Source organism: Aspergillus nomiae, assembly GCF_001204775.2.
Source record: "Aspergillus nomiae NRRL 13137 chromosome Unknown contig00069, whole genome shotgun sequence".
NCBI classification, from domain to species: domain Eukaryota; kingdom Fungi; phylum Ascomycota; class Eurotiomycetes; order Eurotiales; family Aspergillaceae; genus Aspergillus; species Aspergillus nomiae.
This window is the reverse complement of record NW_015378124.1, coordinates 49,275-71,526: the sequence shown is the minus strand read 5'-3', so window position 1 is coordinate 71,526 and position 22,252 is coordinate 49,275. Positions and strand designations below refer to the sequence as shown.

The 22,252-nt window shown below is 50.0% G+C and overlaps 7 protein-coding genes across 7 annotated transcripts; 4 read left to right on the top strand and 3 right to left on the bottom strand.

Annotated features, from left to right (window-relative positions):
- Positions 1–3,407: 3,407 nt before the first annotated feature.
- Positions 3,408–4,858, top strand: ANOM_004433 (glycoside hydrolase family 16 protein; the record flags this gene model as incomplete). Its single annotated transcript, XM_015549690.1, has 3 exons — positions 3,408–3,495; positions 3,568–3,848; positions 3,923–4,858. The coding sequence occupies 3 exons, from the start codon at positions 3,408–3,410 to the stop codon at positions 4,856–4,858; spliced, it is 1,305 nt and encodes a 434-aa protein (XP_015408734.1).
- Positions 4,859–5,405: 547 nt separating this feature from the next.
- On the bottom strand, positions 5,406–6,770 carry ANOM_004432 (uncharacterized protein; the record flags this gene model as incomplete). Its single annotated transcript, XM_015549689.1, has 1 exon — positions 5,406–6,770. The coding sequence occupies one exon, from the start codon at positions 6,768–6,770 to the stop codon at positions 5,406–5,408; it is 1,365 nt and encodes a 454-aa protein (XP_015408733.1).
- A 319-nt stretch (positions 6,771–7,089) lies between these two features.
- On the top strand, positions 7,090–8,670 carry ANOM_004431 (threonine--tRNA ligase MST1; the record flags this gene model as incomplete). The annotated part of the gene is made up of 1 exon (XM_015549688.1): positions 7,090–8,670. The coding sequence occupies one exon, from the start codon at positions 7,090–7,092 to the stop codon at positions 8,668–8,670; it is 1,581 nt and encodes a 526-aa protein (XP_015408736.1).
- Positions 8,671–9,287: 617 nt separating this feature from the next.
- ANOM_004430 (putative C6 transcription factor) lies at positions 9,288–12,168 on the top strand (the record flags this gene model as incomplete). The annotated part of the gene is made up of 7 exons (XM_015549687.1): positions 9,288–9,389; positions 9,498–9,568; positions 9,685–10,096; positions 10,166–10,247; positions 10,298–11,084; positions 11,140–11,450; positions 11,505–12,168. The coding sequence occupies 7 exons, from the start codon at positions 9,288–9,290 to the stop codon at positions 12,035–12,037; spliced, it is 2,298 nt and encodes a 765-aa protein (XP_015408735.1). The 3' UTR covers positions 12,038–12,168.
- A 249-nt stretch (positions 12,169–12,417) lies between these two features.
- Positions 12,418–14,202, bottom strand: ANOM_004429 (putative MFS quinate transporter; the record flags this gene model as incomplete). The annotated part of the gene is made up of 4 exons (XM_015549686.1): positions 12,418–13,487; positions 13,563–13,631; positions 13,692–14,045; positions 14,121–14,202. The coding sequence occupies 4 exons, from the start codon at positions 14,200–14,202 to the stop codon at positions 12,418–12,420; spliced, it is 1,575 nt and encodes a 524-aa protein (XP_015408752.1).
- A 1,193-nt stretch (positions 14,203–15,395) lies between these two features.
- On the top strand, positions 15,396–16,391 carry ANOM_004428 (putative TIM barrel metal-dependent hydrolase; the record flags this gene model as incomplete). Its single annotated transcript, XM_015549685.1, has 1 exon — positions 15,396–16,391. The coding sequence occupies one exon, from the start codon at positions 15,396–15,398 to the stop codon at positions 16,389–16,391; it is 996 nt and encodes a 331-aa protein (XP_015408753.1).
- Positions 16,392–18,010: 1,619 nt separating this feature from the next.
- agdC (putative alpha-glucosidase) lies at positions 18,011–21,051 on the bottom strand (the record flags this gene model as incomplete). Its single annotated transcript, XM_015549684.1, has 7 exons — positions 18,011–18,996; positions 19,044–19,152; positions 19,204–19,668; positions 19,722–19,793; positions 19,848–20,091; positions 20,170–20,777; positions 20,841–21,051. The coding sequence occupies 7 exons, from the start codon at positions 21,049–21,051 to the stop codon at positions 18,072–18,074; spliced, it is 2,634 nt and encodes an 877-aa protein (XP_015408741.1). The 3' UTR covers positions 18,011–18,071.
- Between the last annotated feature and the right edge of the window lie 1,201 nt (positions 21,052–22,252).

Here is a 22,252-nt window from a genome sequence, read left to right as displayed (position 1 = left end):
CTTATTTACTTGCTCTACTGAATGGATATTATAATACGCTACTCTTATACCTGGGTATGAGACATGTGACTAATACATATAAATTTGATTTGCCAATTGTAAATATATAATGAAGATATAAAGGAAATTGGAATGATCGTTCTGTGGTGGTATAATCCTGGGTATAGTGATAAACTGGTTTGAGGAAAGGAAAAGGAAATAAAAGAGAGATAGTCTTGAGCAAGTGGCTTGTATCCACTGTATGCATATATATGTGAACATGCATATTCCAGTGTGCTCTGCACATCCCCAACAAGTATTGCGACCAGGAAGGTTTGCCTTAAGGTTGCCTTTGGCACAATCAAAACCAGGGGGATATGGGCGCAATATCCGATAATGTCCCAGACATGTCGGATCAAGTACGTTGAACACGAATGTGAATTTGTTGAAAGTTAACAATTTCGCAGGCTTCTTTCACTTGTGTTGCCGAGGCAGCAAGCGCGATGTATCGTAGTTAAGACTCGATTGTTATTATCCTGACACTTGGCTGCTCATACGGGTGGAACAGGAGATTGTACTTTGTACGTCCCCAGATCGATAAGAGTCCATGATACGTTGTGTAGCGAAGTGACGCAGTTGGGCATTGAGCATTTGTACTCGGGAGAGCGTTGTCTCGGTGATGGCCGTGTCGAACCGCTTGAGGTGGGGCGGTGAGCGGTGGACACAGGCTTGAGGGCTCGGTCCCAGATACCATGCTGGTCTATACTTCGTAGTTGCTCGGGGAAGCGGGATGATGAGTTTCATGGACCTGATAGTTTTCTTTGTTCGCTTGCGCATTCCCGAATCAATTCACGTAGACCATGACAGCGAAGGAGATCAGGCAGAAGCAGAGCGGAATGTAAACTGTCCGGTCCATATCTGGGTCCGACGAGGCTGACGAAGCACCAGTAACAACGTAACGAGAAGTACTGGAGCGTGAGATCGATTTAGCAGATTTGTGAACCATAGTCTAGGGGAATTGTGGTGGTATGGATAGATGAAGAGAGGAAGGAAAGAAAGGAGGTTCAGGATGCGGGAAAGGGAGGGGAAATCAACTGATGAATACTGGAAGTGTGGTACTCAACGTGGCGGTTGATGATCGCCCAACACGCCGGAGATCCTCAACAATCAATCAAATCATCGATCTTGATTTCGTCACGGGTTGCGGGGGACCCTCCTTAGTCAGCCGAGACTGATTATTGGCCCAAATCAGGCAACAAGGCTTGGAAGGGTCACGTGGAGCGGGACGACCACATGATCCCAAAGGAGGGAGTGAGAGGGTTCGATTCCCAGCGTTGGCGCCTCGGCTTTTCCATGACTCTTCGCTTGCAGTCAGCCAAGAAGATAGTTGATTGTATGCAGTCGCAAGTCATGCTGTTTTTAATCTCCCTGCCTTGTTGCATTGCATGGCGCTTATATTAATCTATATTGTTTCCCCAGGAATGACAGGGGGGTCAATACGACATCACAAGACTAATAATCTCCTATCATGTCATGTAACTGTACACAAAACCGACTTGTACACAGTAGTTAGTGTTCACTATGGGGGAAAGTCACTTCGGAGTAACCCTCACTTGTCAAACTATCCCATGACCTCTCAGTTTTGTTTGTTTGGATTTTTATTTTTAGATTTTCAGTTTTTTACTCTTTCTCCCTCTTTTTTCCTTTCTGCATGTCTTGCCTTGATCTTTTCGATTGCATTTGCGGTGTGTGCGCGTTATCGGTGGGTCGCCCCATTGGAACAGTTACAGTAGTTGCGTTCAAGGCTGTGGGGTGTGGGCTTGAGATGGCTTGAAGCCATCAAAAGTTAGAAGATTGGTATGATACGATTGTGCGGTGAGACATGTCTTTCTCGATTTTGTTATTAATTTCTTTCTTCGGCCGGTGAAATGCTTGAGCCCAAGGAACAGGAGAACCCCGTTTTGCTGGATCGTAGGAAATGTCGCGCCCGCCCGATGGTCGGATATGGAAGGTACTATCTGGGATTCTGGATTCTGAATTCTGGAGCATCGGGACAAAAACTTGATTCCCTGATACAGAGCAAAGCAGGTACCCGTAGCCATGGCTCGATCGGTCTCGTCTGTTCGATCTCTCTCATTGACCCAACAATGGCGCGTTCTCGGCTGCGACACTTTCAGTGACCCTTTAATGCTGATCAGCTTGCGTCGTCAGCCATTGAGCATTTCTCTTGACTTGCTGCCTGATGGATACAGTGGCAACAGGTCTTGCCTTGGCGCCACTGACACCTTTTCCTTGGCTCAGTTTTGAAGGGATTCTCCGAAAACGTCACAGTTCCCGAGGATGATCTGTATGCGGTGCATAGGTTGATTTTTCCGTTTATTCGCTTTCTTTTTTATTTGCTTTGCTTTGATTTTATACTTTATTTTTAATATTGACAGTGAGACAAGCTGTCAAAGGTAAAAAAAAAAGGGACGTACTGTATGGAGGTGGTTGGCGAATGTAACACTGCGCCGGCTAAAAGTGGCAGTGAGACACGGGACTTATTTTGACATACGTGCAGCTCTGAGCACACTTACTTAGACTGAGACTTAGTCCTATCCAACAGAGAAGGTATCAACGCTGACCTCCAGCCAAACACATGTAACGATGGAGCGCAGGGGAAGTCAGACACCGAAAGGCACAAGCTTTTTCCCTTTCCCTCTTCAAGCGCTCCGCTTGCAGTTTGTTGTGGTACTGACCCCAGTTGACCATGCGCAATGAGAGGCAGGTCAGTGGAGAACCAGAGTGGTCCACGTCTGCCGGTGCATACGGCTATACGGCGTACGCCTATCATCGAGAACCCTTTCCCCATTGCACGGCCCCCGCTGGATCGAAGTGGCTCTCTCATCCGGTCGCTTTCGTTCAATCACAGTCGGACCACACTCGGTTCCATAACCGTGACTTGTGACTGTCTGGCTACTAGCTTAGGTCGCGGCCCTTCGGATGAAGCGCCAAAGAAACTTCCCACGCTCGACCCAGAGGGGACACCTTCGCCTCCAATGATGCTTCATCCTGTGGCTCCCCCCGGCCGAACTATTGCTCGGGACGGATGGCGCTATTCCACTCTTTGTCCCCTGAGGGGATATTTTGGAAAGTTAGTGAACCCTTACTTGGCGGTAGCTTCCCAGCTATAACTATAGCCCTCCCCTCCTCGTTCCATAGCAACGAGGTCGTCATCCTGCCGTCTTTTCTATCTGCAAGACGGGTCATTCTTTAGCGTAGATCGTCGCGCCTGTGGGCCGTCTCTTTCGTCAGAACCACTGTCGCTGCCTTGACTTATTTAGACGCTTGCCCGTCTCCCAACTCCTCTCTTTGAGAAACCTGATTGCGCCTCGCATTCGATTCTTGCAGAGCTGCGTTCGCTGGTCGCATTGACCTGTTCAGACATCATGCATTTTAACTACGCTGCAGCTACACTGGCTGCATTGCTCCCTCTATGCTCGGCCCAGACCTACTCGAAATGCAACCCGCTTAAGCGTATGTTTTCCGCCCCGTTTGCTTTTTGTAGCAGATATTCCCATAGTTCTCTGAACTGACATGCAAAACTAGAATCTGGTTGCGAGCCCAACCCAGGTATGGGCGCCAATTTCAACTCCGACTTCACCACCGGCGATGGAGCTCTCGGCGGCTGGACAACTACCGCCGGAAAAGTCACGACTGGTGGCCAGGGTGCCGAGTTTACTCTGGCCAAGCGAGGCGATGCGCCCACCATTGACACTAACGGCTACTTCCTATTTGGTAAGGTCGAGGTTGTCATGAAGGCTGCGCCGGGACAGGGTATTGTCAGCAGCATTGTCCTAGAGTCGTCCGCCCTCGATGAGATTGACTGGGTAAGTTGCTTTCCCCCAAACCATGGTGCAAAAAAAAAAAAAAAAATCTGAACTGACCTCGATGCTCTTAACAGGAAGCCCTCGGTGGTGACACCACTCAGATTCAGACCAATTACTTCGGCAAGGGCGACACTTCGTCCTATGACCGTGCAACTTTCGTGAACATGGCTTCTCCACAGGCTGATTACCATACGTACACCATCGACTGGAACAAGGACCAGACCACCTGGGCCGTTGATGGCAACATCGTACGTACTCTTAACTACAACGACGCCAAGGGTGGTACTCGCTACCCCCAAACCCCTATGCGCCTGAGACTGGGCATCTGGGCCGGTGGCGACCCGGGTAATGCGCAGGGTACTATCCAGTGGGCCGGTGGCCCGACTGACTATACCAAAGCCCCCTTCACCATGTATGTTAAGTCGGTTAACATTGTGAACTATACGCCCTCCGACTCCTACACCTACTCCGACAACAGTGGTTCCTGGCAGAGCATCAAGAACTCTGCCTCGTCCCCAGAGCCTCGCAGCACCTCTAGCACCACGGACACCCCGTCCACCCCGTCTAGCACTGAATCCGCACCCTCGTCTGAGCCCGCGACCCAGTCTAGCACCAGTAGCACAAGCTCTCCTACTGGTTTCATTACCAGCACTACCAGCAGTACTGCTGGCAGCACCACTGACACCACTGAATCTACCACTGGTACTGCCACTGGCACTACTACCGGCTCTTCCTCGGAATCTGGCTCTGGCTCCACCACTGCCGAGTCCAGCTCGAGCACCGGTTCCTCCGGCGCTGGTGCATCCACGACCGAGTCTTCTGTTCCCGGGTCTTCGTCCGGCGCTGGATCTTCCACTGGCGCCGGATCTGGCTCTGGCTCGGCTTCTAGCTCAGCCGCTGGTGCCACTTCCACTGTTCCTCTCTCCAACTCTGCTACAACGCCTTATAGTGGATCTTTCATGGGCCTCATGACGATCATGGGCTTGATGACCGCCATGTTGCAGCTGTAATTGGATCTGTTTTTGTTTTTGCTTTTGTTTCATTGACCTAATGACCCCATGGCGGATTTTGTAATGGACGGGATTTATGACGCTTTTGGGAGACCACGCTCCTTTTATGACCTGCTGATTCTTGTATCGTTAATTGTAGCCTTAGGTACATATACCACCCACACACACACACACACACACACACATACTATGAAGAAGAATCTTTTGATACTGGCTTATATTTAAGCTCGGACGGATTTATATAATATCATTTCAAAATCACTTCAAGCTGTTCTATGCGAGTAACCGTATCTGCCACCTTTCCGTTGACTCAATGTTTCTCTTTCGAAGATAGAAGATAACATTAACATGGGATCGTACACTGTTACTTCCCTTGCTTCCAATCATCAAATCATGAACACCAAATAAACAAGCAATGTAAACAAACAAACAACAAGCAACCGAATCATGACTCGTATCCTGAATCGTATCCAAACTCCCAAGCTCCCACCTAATCGGGTATCGTTTCTTCAATCAGACACATCACATGAACATAACAGTAGGCACATCAGTATGTCCTCTTCTTCTGCAAGGTTTGCAACTCTGAGGACAATCGTCGCACAGCATCAACGACGGGCCGATGCTGCTCCGCAGCGTCCCGGAAGAGCTCAGATATCGACAAATCCGGACGAGTTGGGCCGTCTCCGTCCGCTGTTTGGCGGAAAAACGAAGGCAATTTGTCAACAAATGCCCGGAGTCCACCGACAGGAGATTCCGCAGCGGAGTCTGTTGTACCTAGAGATGTCGGTGATTGTTTCATCTCCCGAACCAAGATGCTGCCAATAGATTCCAGGTGGTCATCTAGCGTGGCGAGATCATTCGACAAAGAGTCAGCTTTGTTCTGCATGCGGGCAGTCAGCTGATCCAGATACTGTTCACGCCACGACATCTGCGTCGATAGGCGGGTGCCCTGAGCGGCGGATTGGGCGTCACCTGTCGTAGCCCCGCTGGTTGCGATTAAATTATCGACCGCAGAACGGATATCAACTTTGAGGGAATCGAATTTCTTGGTGGCGGCTCTGGTGGCTTCCCAGCAGCCGTTAAATTCGAGGTCGAGCTCGTGTTTCATGCCCGGGTACGCCTTCTTTAGCGCCGTCTCGATGTCGCGGAGCTTCGATTCGCTTTGTTTCAGTGTGTCCGATAGTGGGGTCATAGCATGCAGAGTCGTGTTGAATAGGGCTTCTAGCCGTATCTGTGAGGATACGAGGGTGTCGGAGCGGGATGCACGGTGACGGTTGGGCTGAGGCTGGGGGTAGGGTGGAATACAACTGGCCGGGTATAGAGTGGAAATAGTTTCTATCGTGCAGAGAGTTTGATACTGCTGGACTACTTCGGGGATGATGAGCAAATGCGAAATGGCCACAACAAGTAGCACGTTTATTATGGTTCGAATCAGCGTTTCCAACGTTTTAGACCTTGATGCTGACTTTGGACGAGCGAGCTTCTCATCTACCTGACTAGAGTCCGGCCCTTGCTCAGAAGAGCCACCGTCCTTGGACGTATCTAGGTCATGTTTCTCTCCTCGGGGTGTGCTTTCGCGCGCTGCGTTATGTCTGCGCCTAAGAGAATGTGCGGCCTTGGATTTGGATCGCACAGCTGGCGCAACCCAGGAACCTTCAGTGATAGGTGTCTCGTAGATTGAGGGCATAATGAGTTCGGGTCCTGATATGGAGGAGGCCGATGTAGTCATTGAGTCGGATCCATTGTTACATTCATGACGGCCAGTCTCTTTGTTTAGGTGACGGCTTTGACTTGAGCTTTCAGAAGGCCGGTCCTTACTCGGCCGGTCTTCCTTGTCGGGGAACGACGATGCCACTACCCAAGACTCGCCCAGGATAGAACTATCCTGAGGACGAGAGGAGTTTGTAGACATAGGTGAAGGATGATTCTCAGTTGCTATATTAGCCGAAGCATTCACTCTACCAAGTGTCACCCCTGGGGCGTCTTAAAGCTGTCAGAATAAGTAAACGAAATGTCAATAACTGTAGGATGAGCAGAAAGGACTGGAAGGACCCTTGTTTGTCGACGATAAGGTTTCTGTATATTGATTGTTGACGAACGATAAGAAGAGAAGTGGGGATGGATTTCACGAGTGCTTTATTCAAGATCGGGCCGATCGGCAATCGCGCTCGTGTTTCACGGGCCAGCTTCGAAAAAATTCCTTGTACGATGATATCAACCCCCCAGCAACCATGCGCCGATTAAACCCTCTGCTACGGCAGTCCCTGCTCCTGCGGAAATCTTGTCCCAGTACACGTTACACTCTCCGACCACCGCGCTTGCAATGGCTGTCCACCACATCCACTCGACCCTGTTCATGCTCCGACCCCCAGCCTGAACAGCCGCCTTCCCAATCCTCATCTACCTCCGCCGACTATCGCGCACTGGGAACTGCGCAGGACCTGTTCACCACCTCTATCTACAGCCCTGGATCCCCCCTTTTCCTACCCAATGGCACTCATGTCATCAACAAACTCGTTTCCTTCCTCCGCACGCAATACCTCCAGTACGGTTTCCGCGAAGTCCTAACCCCGACCATCTACAAACGTTCTCTCTGGGAGATATCGGGACACTGGCAGAACTATAAAGATGATATGTACGAGGTACGAGGCCGAGGGGCTATGGGGGATACTGAAGGAGAGGCCGGAGAGGACGAATCGTACGGACTGAAACCGATGAATTGCCCTGGCCATTGCTTGTTATTCAAGTCGCAAAACCATTCCTATCGAGAACTACCCATCCGCTATGCCGATTTTAGCCCGCTACACCGAAACGAGGTTTCGGGCTCTTTAAGCGGACTCACTCGAGTTCGACGCTTTCACCAAGACGATGGTCATATTTTCTGCCGACCGCAACAGATTAAGAGTGAGATCGCATCCGCGCTTGGATTCGTGGAGATGGTTATGACTACTTTCGGACTGGGGCCGTATCGGCTGGTACTTTCTACGCGACCGGAGAAGGACTTCATTGGTAGCCTGGAATTGTGGGACAGCGCGGAATCTCAGCTTCGCGAAGCTCTTGATAGCAGTGGAAGAGAATGGGCAGTCAACGAAGGCGACGGTGCGTTCTATGGCCCCAAGATCGATATTCAGCTCCAAGATCAAGCCGGGAAATATCACCAGCTCTCGACTATCCAGCTGGACATGAATTTACCACAGCGCTTCGGTTTGGAGTATCAGGTGGCTGAGGGAGAGGAGGACTACAATCCGGCAACCCCTGGAAGGGCAACGCCCGTGCTGGTTCATCGGGCGAACTTCGGCTCTATAGAGCGATTCCTTGCACTACTCATTGAACAATATGCCGGTCGCTGGCCATTCTGGCTGTCTCCGCGACAGGGAATTGTTTTGACGGTCAATCAGGATGAGAAAGTTCTGCAACAGGCGCATGAGGCTGCGGCTAAGATATCAGGATTCCGTGCGCTTGAGCCTGGCCAGAATGGCAACAATGCTCCGCAGCCTCTCTCCTTTGTCGACTCGACCTTTTTGATTGACGTTGACGACAGCCCTCAGACGCTAGGAAAGAAGATCCAGAGGGCCAAACAGATGAAGTACAACTTTATCTTCATCGTTGGACCTAAGGATGTTGCAGAGTCGCGTGTCACAGTGGACATCACCGGTCAACTGCAGAGCAAGCCTGACGGAAATGCCCAGAAGCTGCAGGATATGCTGGTGAGCCGGCTTGGAGAGCAGGCGGTTCAGAACCCCCGGGCGGTGCCATTAAAGGTTGACGAGGTGCACGATATTCTGGTGCAATTGGAGAAGAGATTTGTATAATAAGTGGGACACGTATGGCAAGGCCATCATGTACAATATTGATTCGTATTTATGGACGGGGGTTCCAAAGTTATAGATTGATTGGCGTTCACGCCCCGAAGCGGCTAGATTCCTAAGCTTTAAGGCTCGGCAACTCCACCGCGATCAGCTTGTCTATGTTGTCATCTGACCTTAAGCTTAAGATTATTTATTCTTAGGCAAGAAAAGTCGCTCAACAAAAAATCGCCACAAACCAGACCCCCCATTTGTGGCTCTGATTCGTCAACCGTCGTCAAACCTGCCCAGGAGACATCGTCACTACTTTCTTTTTCTGGCATCATCGCCATGGACCTTTTTCTTAATGTGGAGTGAGACGTGATTCAGAGAAGCTTTTTTTTTTTCCCTTACCAGGCCAGCCCCACGACTTAGACTCTTTCTCGCCCGAAAATCCTCCTGTTGGAGAAAATTGCCCCCTTTGGTCGTGTCTCTCATTCGCCTTCGCACGACCCCCACTCCTTTGCTCCCCTCGCTCCCCCTCTTCTCTCCTCTTGCGTGAGCCTCCAATTTCACCTCATGGCGGGTGTCGAGTATCCTAATCGGTTTCCCACCGTAAACTTGGATCCTGCCCTCGCAATTCCATGGTGGTCGAACCAAGCTCCTCTGGCACGGCCGACGTGCCGGCTAAGGCCAGTCTGCCGCGGAAGAGCGCCTTCTCGTGTGAGGCGTGCCGCAAGCGAAAGGTGGGTTCCCTCTCCTGGTATATCTTCGGATGATTTCCGAGATCACAAGCGATGAAGGATCTCCTTCGTGTACCATGCTTATTGGCACGCTGACATACTATTCTCCAGGTGAAATGTAACGGTGCTAGTCCCTCATGTTCTCGATGTGCGGCGCGCGGAGAGACCTGCGTTTATAGCTTGTGAGTGCGGATTTTCTTCCTTTCCCTCCCACTATCTCTTTCGATTTGATCCTAACACACGGCATCACCTCGACTACATGTTATAGTTCTCTACTTTATTAACTGTGTATTTTTAGAGCACCAACTTTATCGTATACCAAACAGTTAGAGGCTCGAGTCGCCCAGTTAGAAGATGCGCTGTCAAAGCTACGGAGCCAACAGCAGTCGGCCGCAGAGGTGCGGAAGGCGAGCACCCCATCATCTACCGGTGAAGGTAGGGGCAGCATGAGCCCAAGTCTTCGGACTCGCATCAAAGAAGAAGACGAAAGTAGTAGCGCCGATCTCGCGAGGGATTTCGAAGGCCTGAAGGTCGAGCACGATGGTCGAATATCTTTTCACGGCCCGACTAGTTTGTTTCAACTTCCCAGTGGTGCTCTTAACGAGGCAGCGTCGACGTCTCGTCTTGCCGTACAGCACGAAGCTCGAAAGGAAAGGTTGATCAACAATGCGTGGCGGGAAAGGGCCTTCGAACAGATGGCCACCATGCCAGTAGGTCTAACCATGAATCTTTCTTGCTAAAGGAATAACTATCCTTACACTGCTGTTTTCGTAATTCAGGAACCGTTCCAATATCTCCTCGACTCACATTGGTGCTGGATCCAGCCGCTCTTCAACTTCGTCTATCGACCAGCATTTACCCGTTCGTAACCTCGTTGCTACTGGTGGAGGATGAGAACTAACCACGAGTAGGCGATATGAAGATAAACGGTCCATACTATTCAGACGCTCTTCTCAATGCGATCCTCTCCCATTCGGTCCGGTGGTGCAAGTCCGAACCAAGAATCGGCCCTATCCTCGATTCGTTTGATGGCGGTGCACAGTTCTCCCATCGCGCCGTCTCTGGTCTATATGATTCGCTCAAAGTTGGTAATCTCGGTATTCCAACCATTCAGACATTGCTCCTGCTTAGTGCGCAAGAGTGCGGCAGAGGAAATCGGTCCCAGGCTTGGTTGTACAGCGGCATGGCTTTTCGAATGCTGGAAGATCTAGGAATATCCATCGACAGCCGCAAGTATTCGGACTCCGCTCACTTGAGCGATGAAGATATCGAGATCCGGAACCGTCTCTTCTGGAGTTGTTACTTTTGGGATAAAATGGTCTCCCTATACTTTGGCCGGTCACCTACGATGCAGCACTCGCGAGTTAGTCCGCCACGGACGGTATTGGACGACACTTCAGAGATTGAAATCTGGACGCCGCATGGCGTTGTCTTCCCGGACGGCGCTCATTATCCCCCGACTCAGGCTCACTCCACGTCCTGTTTCATGAAAATGTGCGGATTGGCGGAGGTGCTCAATCAGATCTTGATTCACATCTATGACCCTATAAGGCAGGTGTCAGAGGCCGAGTTCTACAATTGTGTGATCGAGCAAGCTCGAAATCTAGCGGAATGGTGGGATGATTTGCCCGATTACCTGAAACTGGTGCCTACAAGCCTTCCTCCGTACTCTCCGCCGAGCCACATTGTCATCCTAAAGTATGCGACCCCCACCTTCTGTATGGTTCACGTGCTTACCATTCTCTCACTGCAGTTCGCTATATCACACTATCAACATCCTTCTCCATCGTCCGATCCTCTGCTCCAAGACAAACAGAGAGTCATACGATAAGAGCCATCTGGTCCAGTGCATGACATCTGCAACAGCAATTTTGTCTCTATTTGATCTATACCGTCGCACATTCGGCGATGCCCATGTTGTCCTCTCACTTTCCTACAGCGTGTACACCGCTGCGTCGATATTCCTGCTCGAAATACAAGCTTTGAAATATGCTGCTCCCGGGACGCTAGACAAACTCAAGTTTTGCATTTTCGCTCTAGAGAGAGTGAAGGTCTCAAACCCTGGTATGTTTGTCCACTCACTCGAATATAGGGTTATTGTGCTAACGTTGGTTCTAGTGATCTCGACCGCACTCAGTCTCATCTACCAAGAGCTTCAGAAATTGCAGATCGACATCCACATCGTGCTGCCGGCTCCGCAACCGGAACAACCTCAACCTCGCTCACAACCTCCATCTCGTCATAGTCACTCCCCGTCCCAACCACAAGGTCTACCGCTGCAACAACAGCAGCAGCAGCAGCAGCAATTCCATGCCCCTTCGACTTTCAGTGATACCTCCCGTCACGTTTCCCCGTCGAATCAACCATCCCCCGATGCCTCATCCATGGCTGCCTCCGTCGCCCCATCAGGCGTGAACACCTCGTTCCTCCCGGGATATTCCTTCCAACAGCCCGTCGCGGATTTCGAGCTTTCACAGACAAGCGTCCCTCAAATGGCCGGGACTCATCTTCTGGGTGGAATGCCCAACGCAATAATGACGCTAGATAACCCTGGCTCGTACGAGATCACGCCGGAAGTCTTTGAAGCATTCTCGTATGCAGAGCCTATCACGACTAATATGACACCTGCGTTTGAGCCTCGGTTAGAGTAGTTTATGTGTTAGCGTGGAAAAGGCAAGGCTTGAGCATTCTACATTTAGAGGAGCTATAGGCGAATGGAGCATGCCTGGGTTGTTTATACCTCTTGAAAGATTATGTTGATAATTTCGCGTTCTTGGGAAAGTAGACAAAACCAGACTTTTGGTGGTATAGCTGTAATCTCTAACTTCTAACTTCTAATGGATATAAATACATAGAAGCGGGTATAAGACAACAAAACGTACAATATGTATATGCTGTGTATTGACATTAACATGCGACAAAGCTTTTCACAGAGCGAATAAAAGGGTATGTATATAGAAGAAATATTAAATCTCGTAAATATAGAGACAGAGAATAAATTAGAAGGGGCAGGGTATCCAAGAAGAAGATATTACAAGGACGTATTCTGGTACTTCGCCTGCTTAGCATCCGTGCTAGAAGAGACACTAGGGGCCGTCTCAGGCGAGTCATCGGACTTGGGCCGGGCACGCCAACGCAGGTACCACGGGGTATCGAAAAGATCGCCCATGCGCTCGATCGGCACACCCTTAGTCTCCGGCATCCAGATGCCCAGGATAACTAAACCAAGGGTACAAATAATAGCCCAGAAGAGGTAGGCGCCCCACACATTCAACGAGGCAAACATATTAGGCGTGACGCGGACCACGGCAAACTGGAAAAACCAGTGCAGCGACATGCTGATCGCGTAACACACGTTCCGGATACGGGTGGGGAAGATCTCCGTTCCGTAGAGGTAGGGGATGGTACAAAGGCCGATGGACCAGCCGACGGCGTAAACGAAGACGGAGGCGATGGCGGCGTCGGACGCGGATTTGTTGTCGGAAGAGCCGGGTTGAAGACCCATATAGACACCCATGTAAATGTGGGCCGCTAGCTGGAGACTGAGACCCGCCAAGGCGCAACGGCGGCGGCCGAACAGGTCGATTAGCCCCCATGTGAAGGCCATCGTGAAGACCAGCTTGACGATGCCGTAGGCGCCGGAGCTGATCAGCGAGGTCGAGTTGCCTGTTACGCCGGCGTACTGGAAGATCGTCGAGATGTAGTAGGTGATGCCGTTACCGCCGGTCCATTGGGCGATTGTGTGCATCGCGATGAGGAGCCAGAAGCGCTGGCGGTAGTTGGGGTTGGTTTGCGTTTCTTTGAAGGCTGTCCAGGGGGTGACGGTGGCGAGGTCACTGGCTTTGGCGCGTACTTGTGAGTCGATTAGGGCGAATTCGGCTTCGAGTTCGGGGTCGTTGATGTCTTTGCCGCGGAGGCGCGCGAGTACTGCACGGCCCTCATCGTGTTTTTGTTTGGAGACTAGGTAGCGGGGTGTTTCTGGGACAATGTAGGAGGCCATCATGGCGAGTCCGACTGGGATTAGGGGGATGGCTTGTACCAGTCGGTACTGTTTCCGGGTCGGGGCCATGTGTTGGTTGGCGCCATAATTAATAAAGAAGCCTAATTTTCAAGCATGCCGAGATGAGCCTCCGCAATCCAAGCTTTGTTGGACCCATTGATGAGATTTAGACTTACCCATAGCTAAAACGGCCAGCAAGATGACCATGTAGCAGCTAACCACAAGCCCTCTAGTTCTTGCGGGAGCTAATAAGCATTAGCAATATAGCTCCAGGATGTCTCAGGTAAACACGAGGGACCACGTACCAATCTCCGACAAATATAGCGGTGTCGTCACGGTCAGAGCTCCGGCTCCCAGACCACTCCAGATTCTCGCGAATAACAAGAGGCCATATATGCCCGAGGAGAAGACCTGGATGAACAGGCCCGACGCCCATACCAGACAAGCCAAGCGCCATGAGTTTAATCTGCCGAATCGGTCGTTCAGGTCCAAGGCGAAGAGTGCGCCGAAGGCCGCCCCCAGGACATTAAAAGAGGTGATATTCGCACTGCGGTTCGCGAGCCCCGTCTTGTCGTGGGTCCAATTGGATGCGATGAGGTTGTAGTCTTCTTTGAAAGATTCCAATTTCACGCTAGCGCTGAAGCCACCTTCGTCATAACCTGTACAAAACACGCCCGGTCAGAATTAGATTGAATATATACGATGATATAGACTAGGATCATGCACTATCTCACCTTTGGGTATGCTCCCACATGCAATAATGAAGATAACGAGAGCATAGTAGGGGTGGGTCTTCCACCGGGACCAATCCACCATGATGGCGATTGGACGGCGAGAGGATGAAGGGGGCGCAATGGAACGTGATTTGTTCGATTCGCCCGAAATCGAAAAAATCCGGGGAAATCAGACAATGACAACCACTAAGCGATCCTTCGAGATTGGAATACTAGTATTATTCTCGGGGGCAGTATAAACGAGGACGGGTACTCTCCGAACTGGAGACGGGAAGAGGACCTTTCGGCGCGATGGGGGGCAAACGGACGGCGAAGAGTTTTAAAAGAGGGCTTCCAGGTCACGCCCCCTCCGTCTCGGTCAACTTCCGCTCTGTCGCCATACTTCTCCTCCTTCAATTTAAATCTCTACTCCTCACTTGTGTAATGTCCATGAAGATCTTTTTGAGATTCATTGGATCGTGCTGTTCTAGGTTACGCCGTGCAGAAGCGACAGAAAAAAACCCTGCATCCAGTCATCTGTCACTCGGGGCATGCGGCATTTAGAGCTTTCAGAAGAACGTGTGGACTCCTATTCAACTTGGCACGGTTCAAGGCGTGGTCGTTTGTCGGTTGTCTCCGCCCATCTGAATCCACTCTCTCTTCGCTTAGTACGTGGAAGGAGAGACCCTTACTGCTGCTGGGAGACTTTGACACCGTATACGGAGTCGAAGGGATGATTGTTTTTCCTACCGTAATCACCAGAGACACTCCAAGATCTCACTCTATCATTGGTTCACTCCTCCATATAACTTCCGGTCAAATCGGATTATCCGACGTCTCCGGGAAAGAGTAAGTATATTTGATAGTATCCGCAGTCTGCTGAACTCCCTCACGGACAATCTCCGTTGTCAGCATGCCTTACTTAAGGCTTCAAGGACAGAAGATAGCCACTTCCCCTGTGGGTCACTGACTGATTCGTCCCTTTTTAATTTTTCCCCCTTCTCTTCCTGCCTTGCTTCCGGTAAAGCGAACGGGAAGTTGGCGAGACTAAATCCGCTGCTGTAAACCTGGTATTATAACTTGGCGGGCTTGGAACTAAACATGATACTTCTACGGACTTGTCTATCAAAGAGGGCAATCGGGAGAATACCCCCAACGGTCTTAGTGAGTTGAGTCCTGACAGTTCACCGTTTTGGGTCACTATATACAATCGGTGATACTCTTATCCTTTCATCATTGCACGACCCTTCTTCGTCCTCTCACCTTCGGATAACACCCTGCCGTTCTCTGCTCAACATGCTTACGTCTATCCAGCCTCGACCTGACGTCCTTGGTCCTCGTGCCTCCTTAACCACCTTCCAAAAGGGGGAGCTGTTTCCTTTCAGCAGGGATGAACAGAAACCTGTGCATGCTATCCCATTAAGACAGAGGCTTCCCGCCAAAGCATGGGATACACATATGCATGTCGTTGAGCCACATCGATTTCCAGTAGATGCAAGCGCAGTATATCAACCCTCAACACATACTATCGAGGAGGCTCTAGCGTTTGAGTCGTCCCTAGGGATCGAGAATATCGTCCTTGTGCAACCCTCAATATACGGATATGATAATTCCTGTCTTCTCGAAGCACTCAGGCGTGTCGGTCCTTCTCGCGGGCGAGGGGTCGTGGTGATTGACCCGATGAACATAGACACCCAAACGTTATCCAAATGGCATTCATTAGGCGTACGTGGAGTACGGGTGAACTTGAGATCAGTAGGGAAAGTGATGGGCCAGGACGAGCTGGCACAGACGCTATTGCAGCATGCGGAGATTGTCCGTCCTTTCGGCTGGGCTATTCAGGTCTACGTCCCCCTCGATATGATCCCACTGCTCGAGCCTATTGTCCCACAGCTCGGTGTCAAACTCTGCATCGACCACTTTGGTGGCCCGGACCTACTATCTACAAGCTGGAAAGATAGAGCCTCGTTTGACCCCTACTCGCTGCCCGGATTTTCATCCCTGGTATCCCTCCTCCGAGCGGGAGACACATATGTGAAAATCTCCGCACCATACCGGCTCAGCAAGGACCATGAAATGCGAGACATTGAGATGATGGCCCGAGAACTCCTCCGAGAGGCCCCGAGCCGCGTGCTTTTCGCGACAGATTGGCCGCATACGCGATTTCGTGGGACCGATATTGCCCCGTTCACGGAACTGTGCCTTCGGATATGCGGCAACGATGCCAAGTTGACTGAGTGGGTGTTTCGTCGGAATGCCGAAGAGCTGTTGGACGCACAAACTATGGACTGAGTGAGGGGTGCTTGGCTTCGAGGAATCACAGTGTTAACGAGTTACGACTATTACCCACCATTATACTAATCTTTTACGCTACAATATTATGAATATGAACCAATTTCACAATACGAAACGTAAATGGCGTTGAGTGATACGTCTCGGACAGGTTCCGACGTGGTTCGATAGTCTGGGCAAAACCATCGGCTGAAGGAGTGTGGAGACAGGCGACGATTCACGCTAAATTTGCATTACTACGTAGTAGACGGGGATTTAATCCGAGTGCATACTGTATAGCTGTGCACTCAGTGCCACTCACTTTATCCGAGTCGACGTGGTCGTCATCTCGCTAGTTGTAGCTCATTGAGTACTATATATCCGAGCATAGCCTTCGCAGAGTTAATACGAGTATCCCCAATACGATCGTGCATCACCCTAGGGTCACAATCGTCCTTGGCCTACCTTGTAGTATTACTCTGCTGCCTGGCATTCATAACTCACATGCTCGCTAGCTAGTATGCGTGGTTTACCCTCCGCGTGGCCCAGGATTAGTGAAATGATTGGAAGATGCGGGCTGTGAGATACGGCCGTCGTTCGTTTGTTGAAGATCCCATCCATTCTAGAAAGACCGCACACCTTGGTCTGGCATGAGTACACACGGTAGATCGAGTCGGTATTAAAAAACTGTGTGCAATGTTAAAAAGATTATAGTCGACCTAACATATATATATGTAGTTTAGTAGGGCGATGATAACCCACCATGAACAGAAATTGGTTTGAGAACATACACTTACATTGATATGTCCCTAAATACTTGAGATAAATATGTTATTCATTCATTTGTTCATTAATTTTCTTTTCCCTTTTTCAAAGAAATCTTAGATATACGGTGGTTATTTGCAATTGTTCTTGGTAAAGCACGTTCCAAGTATAGATCTCCGAGCGCTCATATCCGTCCCTCGGCCTTAGCAAGACTAAAGCCCTAATCTGGTGCTCAATCGTCTTATGACACGGAGATAGCATTGGAGACAACTACAAAAACAGATAGAGATAACTGCATCTCAGAGATGGATATAAAAACAAATAATACATAGTGCTAGTTGAAAATGGTATCTCAATACTGAACAACACCCCCCACCCCCAACCATCTCTCAAGCTACCCTAAACGCAACGCCTAGCTAACTAACCCTAAAAGTCCCTGGACCTGTGTACCTCAGCTGCATCGACAAACGCCCACTACTAAACACCAAAATCAGAGAAATAATTCTTTTAAAAACACGATCTCCCTTAACATTCTTTGCTTCTGGATGTGGTTTTGGGGTTTGTCGGGAGATGTTTTTAGAGAGAGAACTTGGCTTTTTTGTTTATATTAGGTTTTTTTTTCTCTTCATTTTTCTTTTTGGGTGGGGAGTGTAAGTATTTGCTGTGGTTTTTAATTGTTTATTGTCCGGGAATGAGTTGTCTATATTGTTGGAGAACAGTGGGGGCTTTGGATAATGTGATCCTGAAGGGAGTATACATGCGTCCTTCCAAGGTACTCACTCATTCCTTTGTTTACATTTCTACTGCAATTCTACGTTTCGAAATTTAGACCGTGCCTGAAAAAAAACCCAGAAGAAGTTCGCAAGTGTAAAAACTTGTCTTGTAGGACTAGACGATCCAGTTACCATCTCAATACGGAGCAAATGTTTTCACTATTCATTCCAACTTGATTTCGGTTGGCTTCGAAAGCTCCAGGTTTGTCTGGATGGTTTTCTTGGCACCATCCTCACGGCGAGCCCGAGATCCACCTTTACCATGTCCCAGGAGGGTGACCGACTCCAGTAAGCTGGTGTGGAGTTCAAACTTCCCGTCGATATGAAGCACACCTCTGCGATACTCAAATTCGACTTCCAGGGTGGCCTTTTGCTCCAAGGAGTCACCGTCATCCAAGTACAGGCTGCCAGACGCAGTGCCGTCCAGTCCCGGTGCGATGATGAGCTGGAAGCTCTTCTCGCGAAGCTCAGTCGTGGTCATGGCACTTGAAGACCGGATGGGGATAATGCTGCCTCCACGGATGTGTAGGGGGATGTGGGTGATGTCGATATTGCTGAGAGTTATATTTGCGCCATGGCCGCGCACGGGGGCGCCAGTGTACCAGTCGTAGAAAATATCATCGGGAAAGTATGCATCGACCGAGGTAAGGCCCTTGTCAGGGACTGGGCTGACGAGAAGGGCGTCACCGTAGAAGAACTGCAAGTCGATGGCGAAAGTCTTCTCGTCCTCGGGGTACAAGTAGAACATCGGCTGCAAGAATGGCTCGCCGGTCTGCGACTGTTTGTAGAATGAGGTGTATATGTAATCGAGAAGCCGGTACCGGATGTCAATAGCCTTGCGAGCGGATTCCGCTACTGTGGGCCAGTTGTAGAACTCCTGCCCAATATTACCGATCTCGTTATGATTGCGGTAGAAAGTAAAGAATGCTCCCAAGGAGGCCCAACGAGCGCAAAGCTCCTCGGTCGTGTTACCAGCGAACCCACAGACATCGGCCCCAACCATAGGGATCTGGAACATTGATGCAAAAGCAAGGCCCTGGGCGATGCTGATCCGGTAGTGTTCCCACTTGCTAAAATTGTCACCGAGCCTGTTGTATGTTAGCTACAGTTCTCGCCCCGAATGTATTGAACATACCAGTGTCCAACGTCTCGTCCTGCACCGGCGTAAGTGCTGCGAGTAATAACTAGAGGCCTCACCTCTGGGCGACGATGCTGCATTGCTTCACGAGAACTGGAGCTCATCACTGAGATGGATTAGCCTAAAGAACATACCCTGGGGTCTCCTTTACACTCACTCGTTCCATATAAGTTATGTGTATCATATTCTGCATATCCTTCTCCAGCATGAATGATACCAGTGTTGATGGTCTTGTTGCTTAGGGACCCGGCCGCGTTTCGGATCTTGTAGGGTGGGTTGATAAGATTGCGGCCCTCAAGTCCATTCTTTGCCTTGAAGACTCTCTTCTGAGAACGGCCGGCAGAGGAAGGCTGGAAGTCGGCAGGAAAACCAGGCAACGGACGAGGACTGCTTGGCCGGACGGGCGGTGGTGCAGGTGGAAGATTGTTCTCGATGGAATATTTTTCTGGATCAGTACAGGGGTCTGGACAGAAGTTCGAGGCTTCATTCATGTCGATCCACAGGCCATCAATGTCGACACCGGTCTCCGCATTGAAGAAGGTGCTGAATTCAGAATTCCAGTAGTCTTGAGTGTCAGAGTGAAACCAATCTGGATACGCAGTCACACCAGGCCACACGGCACCTGATCTGGTCTCAGTATGTTTTCATGCACCCTGGGTGGCTGTGATCTCATACCTTTGTATAAACTGCCATTTTGGGTCTTCAGGAAGACACCCTGCTCGAGTCCCCTGTTGAAGGCCCCGTTGTCTGAAAAGAAATAAGTAACCGATGTTTTCCTTGAAAGAGGATCATAATGCTTACCGCTCACGCTAACCGCAGGGTCAACCATAACAATGTAGTGCTGATCGTGATCATGAAGGTACTCGACCAGCTCACGCATCTTTTCTAGGGGGAAGCGGTCTGGGTCAAGAGAGAAAACTCTTCTTCGGTCCATGTAGTCGATGTCTGTCCACATGGTCTCGAGGGGGATGCCTGCCTTGCTATAGTTATAGACTACCTCCGCAACCTGATAGACGTCACGGTAGCCGTATCGGCATTGATGTAACTGTTAATCACAGGTTAGTCAATGCACTAGAGCTTTGAGAATAGCATCGAATGAGTGTACGGATAAGGGATCGCATACCCCAAAAGTCCAGTAGCTCTGCATAGCAGGAAGGCCGACAATCTTGGAGTACTCTATACTGGCCTCTTTTGGATTCGAGCCAGTGAAAAAGTAAAAGTCAAAAACGCCACCCAGAGCGTTATACTCAAGATATTGCTTGCCGTCTGCCGTCTTGTCGATAAAAACGTCCATCCCGTTAGAGTTCAGCAAGAAAACACCGTGAGTGCCGGATTCACCGCGATGGTCATAGTACACAGGATGAGTGCCGTACAGATTACTATTTTCGGGAGTGCCATAGGCGTCACGATTCCAGAAGGTACGTGTGTAGTTGGTCGTGGAAAGGCGTAAGGAGTCGCTATGCTCTCCAAGACCATACAAATGTGGGTTCTCCGGGAGCCAGGTACGAAGCTTCAAATATTGCGACTGAAAGATAAGGTTCTCCGCAGAGCTGTCGAACAATACTTCCTTGTCTCTTTTAACGGTAAACGAAAAGGGCTCTTTCTCGTACTCAAACCTGAGTGCGGAGTCTTGACTAGAACCATCGCCGCTGTCGACACGAGGGACCACCTTTTCAGGTACCTGGTACACACATTCATCGGCATCATATATCTTAACATGAAGACGCTCATCTAATCAGGTTTTTAGTCATCGAATTTTCGGAAGACAATTGGAAAAAAGAGTGGTGCGCCTACCGGTTTGGTACTCGACCAGAAGCTTGAGGTTTGGCAGGTCTGTGCCATAGGTGTTGCAGGGTTTTCCTGCGAGGGTCAAGTCGGCCGTCAAAGTCTGATCATTTTGCTGGACATTGGATGCCTTGTATCCAGGGCACTGCTGGGTGCTCGCTCGTGACCCAATCACGGCAGCCCCGGCCAAGGGAACAAGGAGGAAGAGAGACCCCAACATCCTGACGTTGAAGGTTGAGAGGTGGTGCAGCAAGGGTCCGGGTTCTAGAGAGAGTGGAGAGGGGCTACTTTTTATAATGACAGGGCAAGGCAGTTGGCGTGCGCGAAATGCGTCGGTTACATTTCCACGTTGGCCCAAAATGGACATAAGTGGCGCACTATTGTATGACTGCTCACATCGACTGCATCGCGGTTATCGGAAAGAGGAGGCCAACCGAAGCTTACATTGGCTCGGGAATCGGTCGGAACAGAAGCAAGCCAGGAATTTAGGACAGAAACAAGATTCTGGCGCACTGGAGTCGCACGAGGGACCCTGTCCATCTCGGTCCAATATCAGACATGGTCCACAGGCGATGGTCTCTCCCCAGGAAATGGAACGCAATGACAACCTTGGGGTAACCATAGCATGCATGCTTGTTGATCCCTGACCAGGAAACACATTGAAAGAATGTCAGGTAGGACGCCAGGATAATCCCAATAATCCCAATCAACCCGAACAATGAAAGTCCCCCGCATTTCCCCCGCATCCCAATCCTTGTCCTCTCTTGGATTTATATCGAGACTTGGTATGAATGATCTCGACCCAAGTCGATCGAGGGTACTTTTCAAACGTGCTTGCCAATGCTTAATGGAAGTGCCTTATTCAGCAGGCTTGTTCGTTCTTCCTAAGATACACTCATGCTATTGATGTAAAACATAAATACTCAATGAGTTTGGCTCTTCTACATTGGACCATTACTTCAAGGATATACGATCAACTTTTCATAGCTAATAACGAGAATCCACTAGCTGGTCTTCGAGTCCTTGGACGAAGCCTCGGGTGTAGCAGACTCAAACTTTCGAGCTGCTTTATATCCTTGACGGGCATCAGCTTGCAGAAAGGCAACAAAAAACTCTACCCATCCGATTAGCATTGTCTTTAGGGTTATCACCTATTGGTATTCTCACCAGCAAGATTAATCTTTCCATCTTGCGTGAGATCGCGCGATTTAAAGTACTCTCGCAAGAGACCATGGACCCTTGCGTCCTTAGGTTGGTACTTGGTCCACAGCTCCTCCGGGTCCACATAGCCTAAGTAGTGATACGGCCAGGCCCAATGATGACTGGGATAATAACAACCGCTTCGTTACCTACCATCAGAGTTTGTGTCCTAGAATTATACTGGTCAGCCTCTGCAAATTCCCACGCTTTGTGAGAGATAT